Source organism: Heliangelus exortis, chromosome 1, assembly GCF_036169615.1.
Source record: "Heliangelus exortis chromosome 1, bHelExo1.hap1, whole genome shotgun sequence".
Classification (NCBI taxonomy): domain Eukaryota; kingdom Metazoa; phylum Chordata; class Aves; order Apodiformes; family Trochilidae; genus Heliangelus; species Heliangelus exortis.
Genome location: NC_092422.1, coordinates 89,093,857 through 89,109,111, shown reverse-complemented (window position 1 = coordinate 89,109,111; position 15,255 = coordinate 89,093,857). Strand labels below are relative to the sequence as shown.

Sequence of the window (15,255 nt, the reverse complement as noted above, 5' to 3'; positions counted from 1 at the left end):
CCCACCCCGCACCCAGCAGCACTGGGTAGGGAGGGAGGTGCCGAAGCTGAGAGAACGACCCGGCGTTGTGGCAGCCCCTACGCAGCCGGCAGCGCGGCCACCACCACCCTAGCGACAGCAACGACGACGACGACAACAACAACCGGGACCGCGGCGGTGAGAGGGGCCGGGCTTGCGGGGAGGCGGGACCCGCCGGCGCCACCGCCCCCCGCCCGCTGAAGAGCGCCTGCGAAGGCGGGCAGCGCGGCACAGGACAGCAAGGATCGGATCGGATCGGCTGAGCAGGGGCTCGGCAGTACCAGTGGCTCCGGCGGGCAGCGCCCACGCACCCGGGCACCCGCCTTCCCTCTTCCCGCCCTCCTTTTCTCCTCCTCCGGGGACTCTCTGTTGCGATCAACCCATCGCCGCCGCCGCTGCTGCTGCTGTTGTTGTTGTTGTTGGCCGACTCTGCCAGATTCGAGGATATTTTGGCTCCCGGAGAGGCAGCGGCGCCTCGTTTTTTTGGGCTCTTGCGTGTGTTGCTGCCCGTGCCCCCGCCGCCGTCGGGGAGAGACGCAGAGGAGCGGGCGAGCACCGGGCTCGGGGATCAGGTGAGGCGGGGGCGGCGGCGGCCGGGAGGGGAGCGAGGGAAAGGCTGGGGAGGGGGCGGCTCGCCCGCAGGCACCCACCCGTTCCGCGCCATTCGACCGCTGAGGGGGGTGGGGGTGGGTGGTATCAGCGATGGGCCGCCCCGGGAAGCCGGGCATCGTCCCCTGGGACCCCCTGTACGGCCTCCCACGGGGCGATGGCGGGAACCGGGACCCGGGAGCGGGCAAACCCCGCGGGCGCAGGAGGAGACAGAAGGGACCCCGCGGGGCTGATGCCGGCGGCGTGGGGGATGCGTGCAGAGGGGCTGTGGAGTGGTGTGCCCGGGTGAGGCGGCTGAGCCCCCGGCAGGGAAGGGTTAATGGGCAGCTTGCACTCTGGATTTGGTTAGTAGTTTAAAGGGTCTTAAAAAATGTTGGGCTGTATGATCTCCCCATCTAACTTTTATGTGGGTGAGTGTGTCATATGTGTGAAAAGTCATAGCAGCTCTCGGCTATCGCTCCCATCGGTACTTGGGGAGCCCGATAAGTCGTACGGGGGATCAGCGCTCCCAAGGCAGGCGCTTGGCTCTTAACCTATCGGTACAAAAATAATTTTTATCTGAAGATACTGAAATTTAAAAGCAAAGCAACAAGCAACGGTCCCTTCCCCGAACAACCCCCCCTCAAAAAAAAAAAAAAACAAAAACAAAAAAACCCCAAACAAAAAACCCAAACAAACCCAAATGCCAACAAAATAATAATAACAAAAGAAACAACTGAATAATCCACCTCCCCAGAAAAACCCAATAAAGCAAACAAACAAAAAAAACCCCACAAACAAACAAAAGATCCCCAACCAAACACCACAAAAAGAATAGTGGAGATATGTTGCAGGAACTGGGACACTGGCATAGTTTATTTCTCCATCTGGATGATTCCCAGCTGAACCCAGCTGTGGGCAAGCACCAGGTTGTTGCTGAAAAGAAGTTGATCAGAATTCTAGAGTATTAGTTAATAAGTGCCTGATCCTGTTGACCCTGTTCTGGTTCACCCACTCAGCTATGCGGGGGTGTTGAAGAAGGTGTCCTGCCAGTTAAACCAATTATAGCTGGCAAGTAGCAGTCATCAGCATTAGTGGGGGAGTTGGAAGTGAGGCCCAGTCACACCATGCCCTGCTGTAGTGTCTTTTCTGAACTTAAACATCAGCTTTCTATGTCTGGCATAAAGCCAGCTTTAACCCTTGGTGTCGTGGAAAACCATGGTGCCTGTTCAGTTCTGTTTGTCTTGTGATAACCTGTGTGAGGGTTTCGGGTCTCAGGGCTTAAAACCAGTACTACTGATGGGAAAGGAGCTGATACACAATGAGCAAAAGCTGTAGAAATTCATAGCAGAATGAGAGATTTGGTTGGAAGAAGAAAACTGAAGTCTTACAAAACATGCTAAAGATTTCCCTGTGAGTTCTGATCGAGTCTCTCATTTTTCTTAGGCTATGTAAGTGCACAGAACAAGGCCACAGGACAAACAGGCAGCCTAGCATAGAAAACCAGTGACTTGGGTTAATCAGCAACGCCATGTAATGAAGACTTCTTATAAACCTTTTGTCTCAGGACCCTAAACATTTCTAAAGAAACAAAAAGAAAATCCAGGAAGGAGGGAATCCCAGTACTTTTTAGTCAATGGTGATGATTCTAACAGAATTTGACTAGAGGCCAAGATTACACATGAAAGTGTCAGGAATCTTAGTTGTAGTCCTAACTGGGGTTCAGATAAAAGCTTACTGAAAATACATATAATGTTTTCACAGATACTTTGCAATTGGCAAGGCATTCAGCTAGCTATCCCTAGCTATCACAGCAGGTTTCAGATTTCAACAGCAAAACAAAGGATGTTAGAAATTGCCATATACTTTTTTAAAGCCCAGCAGAATATAAGGATAAACAGTTGTTAAAACTGTGGCAGATTTAATGAAAAGAGTAGGATGCTTGCTGAGTGAGACTCATGCTGTGTAGAATTCTTTTCTGCTCAATGAGATGTGCAATTTAGATCAAATATTTGTACATGCTATTTTGAGGTAAAAACCATCATTTGCTAGACTGCACTTTGGGGTAACATTAATATTGTATAAGTTAACTATTATTTTCATATTCAGTTGATTTATTTTATTTTAATGATAAAACCCAATATGTCTAATAGCAATGAAGTTGAAATGGGCCTTTCAGGTTGAGGACTCTTTATTTTTAAGCAATTGACTTTAAGAGGATGAAAGGGTTCCTTGGCTGTTAAATGTTTTTATTTTCCTATTTTCTTATATGGACAGCTTTTGCATATGTTGTCATTTTAGTAGAGTGGACTTTTTTGTTTAGCTCCTGATTTGCCATCTTTCGCTGAGTTTAAGATTGTATTTTTATTGCTCATTGTGTTAACAAGGCTAATGAGAGAACTTCCATGTAATAAGTGATCACACTTTTGTAGAAATCTTAATAGTGTTCTATGTGACTATTTAAAAAGAAATGCACATCTTAAGACAGCTTCTGTAAACCAAGATAATTTTTCCCAGTCCTGTGAAAATGGAGGAGAAAAATTGTTTAGAGACAACTTTGCCACAGTATAGTTTGATTAGGCATTGTTCACTGGCACCTGAATTACAGCATCACAATAAGCCTGAACAATGGGCATAAATCTGGTTTTATTCCTTATCTGATCTCTCCTCTAGGTCAGTAAAAGGATATGAATCACATATTTTTCCTCTAGTGATATATAGGAGAACATGTTATACAAAATCCTGTTCCCGGTAATACAGGCAACATAATATAACTTAGATTTCATGAACATGAATGTATAATGGATAATGGTGGTCCCATTATCAGCTTTTTAATTTGAACTTAGACCCTCTAAAGCTTTATAAACTTGTTAGTGCCACGTTTACAGAATATGCAAGATAATGTGGGCTGGAGATGCTTCGCTTAGGGAAGGAAGCAGGTTGCTAATACTGGGTATTGGCTTCAATGATTAATCACAAAAGGGTGAAAGTGGTGAATATTAGTACATGAAGGTGTATTATGGTCTCTGTTCCTTCTCTTCCACCCTTTGAAAGCCAAAGTCCAAAGTGAATCATGGTGTGTGAGCAGGAATACAGGAAGCGAAAAGAACACCAAATTGAATGCTTAAGTTAATGGGTGAAAGTTGGAAAACATCTCAAAGCAAGAGGTATTTGGTAGATAAAGGACTGTCGGCTTTTCACGAGTTACTTAAAGCCCTTGCTCTGGTTGTCAGAAGCTAATAATCCTCATTTGCTTATATCCTAAAAATTTTAACTCCAGTGATGCCTGTGAAAAGTCTTCCAGTTAAAAGGCTGCATAAGCAAGAAGGGGAATCATGTGCAATGTAGCCAGGATGTGAGCAATGAGAAGGAAAGCTTTCCCTGTATCTCATTCAGAGAGCTGTTCTGTAGTCTGTGCTGAAGCAGTGAGATACATCTGTTAAGTTAACATTTTTGCTTCCTCAGTAGCAATGTTTTTCATGTGACCCCTCTCATTTTTCAGATGAGTGATTTTGGGATCAGAAACATGGATCAAGTAGCTCCTGTGTCTAACATGTACAGAGGAATGCTCAAGGTGAGTAGTCTGGAGCTGTCACCTTCTAAACCCAACTGGGGTATCTCCCAGCTAATGCATTGGTTGTATTCATAGTAACGCTAGCACAGGGATTGTGTAACTGGTGAATACAGATACTTAGGTTTTTGTCACTTGTTTGTAACCTCTAACATCACATCTTCTAGGGTGTTCCCACTGAATTCAGTAGAGATGAAATAGGAAAATGTAAATTTTGTACTCCCAGCCCTCTAACTCCCTCCCTCTATCACCCAAATCCTAAGAATTACAAAATAAGAGATAAACTAGAGCTGAGCTCAAAATTGTTGGAGTTGGTGGAACTTTAGCCTAAATAAAGGTTGCAGGAAAAGCAGTAGGGATGGTCTTTACATCTTTAACTTGATGAGACTGACAGAGGGTTGTTCTGATATGACTGGCTAAGTCTGATTCATTCAAGAGCATTGCATGAAAAAAACAGGTTATTTACTTGCATGCAGGTAAAATGGAAGTCCAATACATTGTAAGAAAACAAAGGTATTTATTAAATATATTTTATCTTTAGACAGACTGTGTCTGTTACCTTGTTTTGAAAGGAACTTACCAACCAAAGATAAATGAGAAGCTGACTGTAAAGGATCAGCCTTTAAGGGCTTCCTTCCTCCTCATCCATCCTTATTCGGGCAAGTTGCTTTTTAATCCCATGATCAATTTTCGGCACAGCACTGATTAATGTAAACCAAATAAAATTTAGGCAGACACTTTCTGCTTTCATAACTTTCCAGAATGTCCATGTTTTGAAGTATCACGAGTTAGTGAGAGGGTATTATGCTAACTTCTCTGATCTTTTATGTCCCCTCTTTCCTTTCTCTTCTGCCCACAACAAGAACAAAATCGGCAAGTCATCTTTCAGCGTAACAGCTGTGTGCTCTTTAACACAGTGGTTGTTCTAGATAGTTATTCAGTGTTCATTTGTCATATAATTAAGTCAAAATCAAGACCTATATTCTACTATTTTGTTGCTGTTCATGTTTCTTTAAATTTTGTTCTGTAATTATTACTCGTATAGAGAAAAGCTAAATAAAATGTTGCATAACTGATAGGGAAGCAGAATTTATTCTACTCCCCCCCTTTTTTTTTACTATTATCAAATCACAGACCTGCTTAAACATTATTTTTCTCCTTTTTGAAATATGAAACCAGCACAGTATGGATTTTACTCATTCGCATGCCACGGCATTTTTTCCAGTGACTCAGGATAAGGGTCAGCTATTTACACAAAACGCAGGAGTTTCCAGATTGTGTTGAAAGAACTTGCCCTTTCTTTTAGGTACTAGCGATGAGTCAGTGCTTTTATCTAGTAATGTATAAAGAATCTTTTACTAGCAGATTTGGCAATTATTATTAACTTGTTTCATCTGGATGTGACCCTTTCCATAGGCTCACTTTGACTTGCCTAGTTTTGGTGGGTACCCGAGCCAACTGTATACTATTTATCTCAGCTGTTCAATGGGTATTTCCAAACCCAGTTAACTCCTAGAGGCATGCTACTGTTTATTTTATGAGCTTTTTTTTTTTCTTTCTTTTTTTTTCTTTCTTTTTTTTTTTTTTTCTCCTTTCAAATGTGTACATTTATAGTGTATTTACTAGAATGCATTGCAGTTTGTTGTCTGAAAAATTACAACTGAAACATTAAGATTTCTCATTTCTTACTGGAGGTAATGTAATCTGAGGAGATTGAGGAGGGGGATGACACACAGCACATAAAAGGCACCTGGTGCAAAAAGACTGCAAGCCACTTGGAGCTTTGTGGTGACATAAAAAGCAAAATTAGGGAATGTGAGGAAACATTAATACCTATTTGCTATTCTAGAAATAGAGTTGAGGTTGCTTTTGCATCATACATGAATACTGCCCTGAAAAATCTGTGCCTTGCCCTCAGCTGAATCCTCTGCTTTGGCATAAGTTGGCAGACCAATGGATACCAAAAATAAATAAGCATTTGTCAGTTGCCTTTGTCTCCAGCTTCCTGAACTGCAGTAGCTGCTGTGAAGGTGCTGTAGCTCTCTAGAACAATGTTTTATCCTCGGGTGCTTATCTCAGTAGCAACTTTTATCCATCCATGCCTGGAGATATTACAGATACTGTTTCCTTGTGACTAACAGACAAGTTGCATAAGTTGTTTTTAAAGTTGTTTCCTCCTCTGTTAACATACCCTCAAGCCCCCCAAAAGACCAGTGTGACTTGGGGGGGGCAATCTAGTAAAAGTACTTTGTATTTCTAACATACTTTGACACAAGTCAGACTTGAAAGAATCTAGGTTTTCAAAATGTAACAGTATTTATTGAATGTTGCCAGTACATCAGTAGAATCTCCTTTTATCTGGAACATTTGTATTTAGTCCTTTTTATCCCTTTCTGTATAATGAAACTAGCAGTGTTTCACTGGACACCTGAGCACTTGAAAGACAACAAAATGTAGTGGGTGGCAAGTCTGGTCACTCAGAAATATAAAAGTTGGTCGTATAGCTTCAAGTGATGTTATTCAGATTAAATTTTAAAAAAAAAAAAATTTACTGATCCTGCCTCTGCCATCAAGTACTTATCCAATGGATAGTCAGTGTAAAGGGTTAAGGAAATTAGGATTTCCTTAAAATATACCTGGAGATAAATATGTATATATATAAACACACATGCATTCTCTATTGTTAAAGTCTCGATTACAGGAAAACTAAGAATAACCTTACTTGGCTTTACTATAACCTGCAGTACATACCACCCACCTAGCACTGTGGTCTGCATGTTGGTTGTATTCATGTACAAGAAGCTATGCTATCAAGATAGTGGTTATGCATGATCTTCAAATCTAGGAAACTTAACCCAGCCACTTCCTAGCAAGTGCTCTAGCAAAATGCTCACATTGTTTTTTATTTGTTCTATTGCTTTACAGCGTCAACCAGCATTTGACACCTTTGATAGTTCCAACTCCCTCTTTGCTGGATATTTTTTCTCACTAAATGAAGACCAGACACTTCAAGAAGTGCCAACAGGATTTGATTCTACTTCTTATGGTAACTCTTCACTTTGTTCCTTAGTCCAGTCAGAAAGAAATACACTCTTGCAAGTGCAACATACGTTTCCCCAAAAAGAATATTTTTTTAAGTACCCAGACCATTAGTCTGTATTTGATTTTATCCATGTGGGTTGCTCTGCTGATAGTTGCTCTGTACTGAAAAGGAACAGGAACTGGGATTTGGTAGCCTAATAAACTGGCAGTTCCTGGAAGAGGGCTTAATAGGTATTAAATCAGAACTAAGAGAGATTAAGCTTTTTTAATTAAAAAAAAAATTATGTGTATTTAAACTTACATTTTAATTATGGCTGAGATGTTGCATATATTCTGCAAGCTCTTTTCTTGACCCTCTGGTGTTAAATCCCAGAACACAGGATCTTTTGCTCCCTCACTATCCCCCCTGGTTTGTTTTACTCCTTACCTTAAGAACAGAGGTGGGGATGCTTACAGATCCTCGCGTGTGTCTTCATATAGGAAAGTACCTACTAAAAGTTCTCAAACTCCTTGCCTAAAATCCCTGACAAAACAGGTAGTTTTGACCAAAATGTAGATATTTTACCTGAAATTGCCTTTAATCTCCCCTTAGGGAAGATAAAAAAAAAAAGCCTCAAACCTCTGAAAACCAGTAGTCCTTTGTTCCAGTGTGATTCCAGTGTGATTCTAATCAGTCACTCACTTTGGCCAGCAAAGCAAGTACCAGCAGATACTGAGGATGGGTGTGGTAAAAACAGGAGTTCAGGACGGGCTTGTAATGAGCTCAACTTGCTGGGTCAAGTGGAGCCTGTAGATAGTCTAGGAAAATGAGAAGAGCTGAACAGCTTGATGACCTGACATAGTCTGCCAGTTTTATTTGCCCTGCCACCGTTACATGCCTCTGCCATAGCAGGGCTCCTTCCAATGCTACCTGTGTGCAAGTTTTCAGAGGCTTGAAAATGTTCAGGGGTGCAGAAGCAAGTGGGCTGAACTGTCTTCAAATTACCCCTTCCTTAATTACACCAATCACAAAGAAAATATCAATAAAAAGCTTCTTAATTGGAAACATCTAGGCAGTGTGGTTGGCTTTCTTCTGCTTTGTTCTTCTTTCAGAGTAAAAGGAGGTATCTTCTAGTGAAAACTGCTTGGTAAGAATGGCTGAGTGGAAGCCAAATTTGTCCTTAAAATGGGACCTGCTTGCAAATTTAAAAATTAGTTAGGCAGATTAGTAATTTATACCAGCATAGGATGATGTGGGCTTTGGATTTGGTTGCTTTATCTGGGCATTGTGTACTAGCTTTGCCCCAGCTGATAGAATAATCTATTGCACCATATATCTGGGTGATTGAGAGATGCATGGGAAGGTCTGAAATGCAGCCAATTGGAAAGCAGTGTTCAGCAGTGCAAGTTGGTTCTTCAGAACCCTGCTGTCAGTTTCTTAGCTCTCAAACTAAGACTGTCAGGAGTTACAGGGGACTCGAAGTTCAAACTGCAGATGGCAAAATAGCAATCAACAATTTCATATTTCCTATACTGTTACTCTCTAAAAAAAGATTAAAATCTATGCAACAGAAACACTTTATGTAACTGCTAAGAGTAAAGGAGGATCTAGATGATGGAATCTGCAAACCTTCAATTTAGCATGATGCAATATTATCAAACCAGTAGCACAGAGATTTCAGTCCTGATATATCAAGTCAAAGGCTTAATATATCAGAAAATCTACATTGTTTGTTTCCTTTTTTAAAAAACACTTGATTTCTAGCATCCCTTTCATATTCTTCAAATAGCACTATCACTCCTTTCACTGGTCGAAAAGTTAATGTGTCTTCTCTTTCTCCTCCACCCCTTTTCTTTTTTGTAGAGTCGAACAACTGTGAATTGCCTCTGTTAACCCCGTGCAGTAAGGCTGTGATGAGTCAGGCCTTGAAAGATACTTTCAGTGGTTTCACAAAGGAACAGTGTCGGCTGGGCATCCCAAATAGTAAGTGTTTTCTATTTATAAGCTCTTTTTTTTAATGCTAAGGAGGACGCTGAATAGCGGCTCTTTCAAAAGAGAAAGAATGATGTCAGTAGGAAATACAAGAATGAATCCTATGTGAATCTGGCACAGCTTGACTTGGAAAGACCAGACTTGCTGGTATTAAAAATGGGTGCATGGAGAGCTCATGCTTTGGCAGCATAAGAGAGAATCGAGTAAGCTGAGGACATCTCTGCTTACAAGTGAATGAAGAAGGGAAAATAGGGGACTGGGTTTAGTTTTTTCTTTCTTTAAATTCAAAATTAAATTTGTTCTGAATTCATTCACAACTCGGTAACTTGGATTAACACATCTTTGTCATTCACTGCATTCTAATGAAGATTATTTGACAAGAAGTCAGGAGTTATGTCTAAATGAAGGATACTTTGTGTCTCGCAGATCCCTGGCTGTGGACTGAACAGCAAGTTTGCCAGTGGCTTTCGTGGGCTACCAACGAGTTCAGCTTGGCAAACGTGAACTTCCATCAGTTTCTTATGAGTGGCCAAGATTTGTGCAGCTTGGGCAAGGAGCGTTTCCTGGAGTTGGCACCTGACTATGTGGGTGATATTCTGTGGGAACACCTGGAACAGATGATAAAAGGTAGTTACAGAGGCAAACACAGTTTTTGTTTTAAGGTACTTCTAACAGAAACAGAAAAGGAACTCTTTCAACACTTGTTTCACTATAAAGGGCTTTTATTACATGTGAAAACTCAAAATTAACTTTTAAGCTTGGATAATAAGATCATTAATACAACTAATAGTACATCCTTTTTACACAAAGTACAGATGCAGATATTTGCAGAAATCATTCCATATCCAGGCTGAATTCTTATTGCAGCCAGGTTTTAATTTGCAATAATCATTGAAATAAATGAGATGAGGATAAGACACAGTAATGAACCATTAAAAAAAAATAGGGGCTGGACAAAATCTGTTCATTTCTTATGACAAATTTTCCATTTTTTCCCCTTACTGTAGTGTTTTGAGGTAATTCAGTGAACAAATATAAAGAAATCCAAGACACTTAGAAGTGTCTTACGTGGACACTGATGGTATTGCTAAAACCCTGCATGCAGTGCTCTGTGAGTTCCATTGGATTTGGAGTGTTACATTCAGTAGTTGCATACTTGGACATTAAAACACACTGCAGTTATTGTTGTTTCTGAATTTTATGTTTTATGTTAACATTCAGTTGGTATGATGGTTTCTAAGCTCACTGGAAGTTGGTTGGTTTTTTTTGGTGTGTTGTTTTGTGTTGGGTTTTTTTGAGTTTTTTGGGTTTTTTTTAAGGGAGAGAGTGCTATGTAATGCATTAGTAAAATTTATGTGAATGATGACTTTAAAATACTCAAGAGACTCAGAAATGTTTTGTGGCATACAGGCCAGATCTTTGAAACCGTAAAACCAAATCGTGTTTCTTTGTTTCTTTGTTTTTTTGTTTTTTTGGTTTTTTGTTTTTTTTTTTTAATTTCTCTTCCCAGACAGCCAAGAGAAAACACAGGATCAGTATGTGGAGAACTCTCATCTCACCTCAGTTCCTCCCTGGGTCAACAATAACTCCTTAAGTAAGTATTTTAGTAAATTTGACATCATCTTTTGCATCTATTCTAAGCATGTCTCCATGGACTCCAGTTAAAAATAAAAAAAAAAGACCAAAAGAGTCACTGTGCTTGAGGAGAACACTGAACTTGAGTTGCTACAGCCTTCTTTCCTAGTATTGTTTGTCATCTAATTCATATAGGAAATCTTTTGAAGAGCAAAGGCTTTGAGAAAATCAAATTTCCTCTTGGTATGCCAAGGCCTACATCTGTGGAACAGAATGACCACTCCCACCTCTAGCAAACAGAGTATACAACTAGCATCCTCAGGGAGCAGTTGGAGTTATATTCAGGAATTTTTGAAGAGTGTGGAAGCATAATACAGCTTTTGAAACTGTATGGGATACAGTGCTAGGTTTCTCTGATTGATTGGTGTTGTATTTCATTTTACCACAGTCAATCTCCAGCTCAAGCTTATTACATCACTTAATGATGAGAGCGTTACTCAAAACCACTTAAGCTTTTGAAGCTTTTTCTGTAGCCCTGTAGTTTCCTTGAAGAACAAACAATAAACATATTTGTGGTCAGAAAGTTACAGAGAGAGGGCTACAACATCTGATTCAGAGGCCATTAGATGGGGATCATCTCACTGGCTTCAGTAGCCTTTCCAGACAGTCTGTAGCATCTATCACTCCTTCTTAGTTAGATTTTCCTAGGAAAATTACTTCTTGGTGGCACAGCTGTAGTAGGGGTGCTGGAGGTGTATTAATTAGTCTGTGGGACCACAAAGAAAAACAATTCATTTTTTTATTTCTTTCTTCAGCTGTTAACGTAGATCAGAACTCCTATGGAATGCAGATGCCTGGATACCCTAAACCCCTTGGCTATCATCCCAAACCTGGTCTTCTTACTGATGTCTGTCAGACTTCCACAGGACCAAATCTCCTCAGTCCAGAACAAGAGTTTTCATTGTTCCCTAAAACCCAAGCAGATGCTGCTGGTGTGAACTACTGTGCAGTAAATCAAGATTTTCCAAGAAGCAATCTGAACTTGCTGATAGATAATTCTGGTGAGTCATTATCTGCATTATAACTATGGGTCCAAGGCCATATTCTTGTATGTCTTTTCTTCCTTTGCATGATTTATATTTACAGCCTAGATTGAGAGGGAGAAAAAGAAACACCAACACTTCTCTCTCTCTCTTTCTCTTTTTTTTTTTTGTTTTGTTTTGTTTTGTTTTTTTGTTTTGTTTTGTTTGTTGTTGTTTTATAAAGGTAAGCTTAGGGAACATGAATCCAGTGACAGTGGTGCAGAAAGTTATGAAAGCTCAGACTCAATGCTACAGTCCTGGAACAGCCAGTCGTCATTAGTGGATTTACAGCGTGTGCCATCCTATGAGAGCTTTGAAGATGACTGTAGCCAGTCCTTGTGTCTGAGCAAACCTACAATGTCTTTCAAAGACTATATTCAAGAACGAAGTGATCCTGTAGAGCAAGGGAAACCAGTTATTCCAGCAGCAATTCTAGCTGGCTTTACTGGTAAGTACTGAAGCGAAATGGTCACTCCTCTTCTTGTGTAACATCAGTATTCCCTGTAAATGTGTACCATGGTGATAAAGTTGTATAGTTTTAAGGGATGCCTCACAACTTACAGACCAGTACTGAGGAAGAGTTTCAACTTTGAATGTTACTAAAGGAAGTCTCATAGGACTATCCATCTAAAGCAAGAACAGGCAGATATATAAGAACATGTAAAAGTCAAATGAGCTTTTTGGTCTGTTTGAAAAGGAAGGAAATTTGGGCAAAATCTCTCACACTTGGGAGTTTCTGCAGGTGTTGGCTTGCCTGTTAAGACCACCTTCCTCTGTAGTTCTTGCTCAAATCAGATTTCCTCTAGAATATTTGCCAAGCCCAGAATTGCAGAACAGGGGCAAAGTCTTGAAATGCAGCTGATGGGAGGTGGAGTGAGGGGTAAGGAATCCATATAAAAGGGAAAGCATAGTTTATGTCAAATTTTGCATTCTCAGGAGAAAGCTGACTTGCTTTCATTTTACTGTGTTTATAAGCAGATGTGCATTACAGAGAAAAATCTTTAATATTAAAAAAAAATAAGTAAATCAGCATAATTATGAGATTTATCTTCTGACATGAGTATGGTCACATATATTAGTTGTGACGTATATTGGTTGTGGTAAGAGCTTGCAGAAGTATTAATTTGAGGCTTTTTCCCACTGTGTTTCTTTGGACAGGCAGTGGACCTATACAGTTATGGCAATTCCTTCTGGAGTTACTGACTGACAAGTCCTGTCAATCATTCATTAGTTGGACTGGAGATGGATGGGAATTTAAACTTGCTGACCCAGATGAGGTATGTGGCTAATTATGATGAAGAAAAAGATTTAGGATCTGATCTGCCATCTGTGGTCCTAGTTGTGACTATACAGCATTTACAAGATCAGACACTGAAATCTCTTCATCTGCAAATGCTTTACTGTACTGTCAGGATTACAGTGAGATGTTCCCCCTTCCCTTCCCACCCAAGGTTGCCAGTGCTTACTTGTAATTAGGAGAACACGTTGTATAGCTTGAAGGTAGTATACAAAGTTAGTGCCCTTGACAGTGTAATACTGTAATTAGCTTACTGAATGCAGTTGAATCAACAATGTCTGGAATTGCACCAAGGTGTGAGGAAAATGCACTGCATGTGCTTTTAGAGGTACAGCAAATATAGTAGTGCTGCTTTTAAAATATTTTGGAAACTTTTAGTCATTAAATATGAACAATGCATTTTCATTTTCTGACTCTGCTACTGGTAGGAAAAGTATTGTATTAAGAGACATGATATCAAGTCCACTGAATCCTTTGTTAAAAAAAAAAAAAAGGGGGGGGGTGGACAGGGGAGAATCATTAACTTCAGCTTCCACTTAGAGAGCTCAATAGCAACTGAATGCTTACATGGTGTCTTCTGAGTGAAGAGGCTGTATTTCCCATAAACTTGATCTTAAACATGCTTTGGCCCATCCACTACAAACAGGATTTTTTTTCACTGATATTTGCTTGCTCCTGAAGCTGCTGATGGTTGCCTCAGCATGTCCACCTCTTCTCTTACATGAGTTTGGGACGTCCAAAGCACATTAAATGCTCTGTCTGAGAAAGGGTTTTAATAACTGCATTTGTGAGCCACCAGCTAGAAGGCAGTGACTCGAGTAAACCCTTTGCGTTCTGCTTTCTTCTTGGACTGGCAGGTGGCACGGAGGTGGGGAAGGAGGAAAAACAAGCCAAAAATGAACTATGAGAAGCTCAGCCGGGGCCTACGCTACTATTATGACAAGAACATCATCCACAAGACCTCAGGGAAACGCTACGTGTATCGCTTCGTCTGCGACCTGCAGAACCTCCTGGGGTACACGGCGGAGGAGCTGCACGCGATGCTGGGGGTGCAGCCCGACACGGAGGACTGAGCCCCGAGGAGGTGATGCTGCAGGGCTGAAGATCCACGTGTTTGGTGGGACTGTGTCTGGTAACCATCTGCAGTCAGTTCTCCTGGCTGCCTCGGATGGGTGCAACTGTTGGGAAATAAGGACCTTTAGCCAATTTTGTAACCAGGGAGAGCTGGAAGGAAGTGGCCTTATTTCATCAGTGGCTTCGGGGGTTGCCGTGGCGGGGACTTGAGAAGCATGGAAGTCAGCACAGACCCCAGCTCTGTCATGAAGAGATGGAAATGCTCTCAGATTAAGCATTTTGACAACCTGTACTGCCGTATAAAGTGTTTTGGCTACTTACACTGCCATGTTACAGTGGGTTGGCTTTAAAACCAAAGGCTGGATGAGAAACCAGTGATACAGCAGAAGCATTGCTCAGCTATTTTAAAATACCATCACCCGTGCTTATGTCTTGTATCATTCAATTTATTAAATTAAAAAAAAAAAAAAAAAAAGGCAACAGAAAACCCCACCACAACAAACTAACTTATTTTAAATGAGCAGTAAGGAGAATTGATATTAGTTTTGTTCTAAAGCATGTTTTATTATTATTATTACTATGACTCCAGAAATGTGCTGCATAGGTACATAAACACTCTGTCCAAAACCAGATGTAGCAACTGTTAACAGAAAAACAAAAACAAAAAACCCTTTAAGGAAGGAAAGGAAAATCATACCATTTCAATATTCAGTTTGTATATATTCTCTGATTCTTTTTGAAACTCTGTAATATTCCTATTTAACAGATATTGTATAGTGTAAATTAAACTAATTGTATGTGTGTTTTTAAATAGGATGAATGTAAATTTATCAATTTTTTTCATGTTTGTCTAGGATATGCAACCTTCTGCAAATATTTAATTGGCCTGAGAGACAACATATGTGCTCAGTATGCATGCATATGGTATGCCTATGATATGAAATGGAGGGGTGGGAGGTGGGGGGTGGGGGGTGGGGAAAGGAGGGTTGGCTCAGCATTTTGCCAAGACTGAAGCTGGCAATTCTTTGTGCATTTT

General features: G+C 40.7%; 1 protein-coding gene across 1 annotated transcript; it reads left to right on the top strand.

Annotated features, from left to right (window-relative positions):
* Positions 1–217: 217 nt before the first annotated feature.
* On the top strand, positions 218–14,694 carry ETS2 (ETS proto-oncogene 2, transcription factor). The gene is made up of 10 exons (XM_071752997.1): positions 218–590; positions 4,109–4,180; positions 7,103–7,223; positions 9,063–9,182; positions 9,618–9,818; positions 10,702–10,785; positions 11,582–11,827; positions 12,033–12,296; positions 13,007–13,125; positions 14,003–14,694. Exons 2-10 carry the CDS (start codon positions 4,109–4,111, stop codon positions 14,216–14,218), a joined length of 1,443 nt encoding a protein of 480 aa, XP_071609098.1. The 5' UTR covers positions 218–590; the 3' UTR covers positions 14,219–14,694.
* The last annotated feature ends 561 nt before the right edge of the window (positions 14,695–15,255 follow it).

Coding starts and splice junctions, on each gene's coding strand:
- ETS2 (XM_071752997.1), top strand. CDS start 4,109: ATGAGTGATTTTGGGATCAGAAACATGGATCAAGTAGCTCCTGTGTCT. Junction 9,183..9,617: donor TCGGCTGGGCATCCCAAATA/GTAAGTGTTTTC, acceptor TGTGTCTCGCAG/ATCCCTGGCTGTGGACTGAA. Junction 13,126..14,002: donor AACTTGCTGACCCAGATGAG/GTATGTGGCTAA, acceptor TTGGACTGGCAG/GTGGCACGGAGGTGGGGAAG.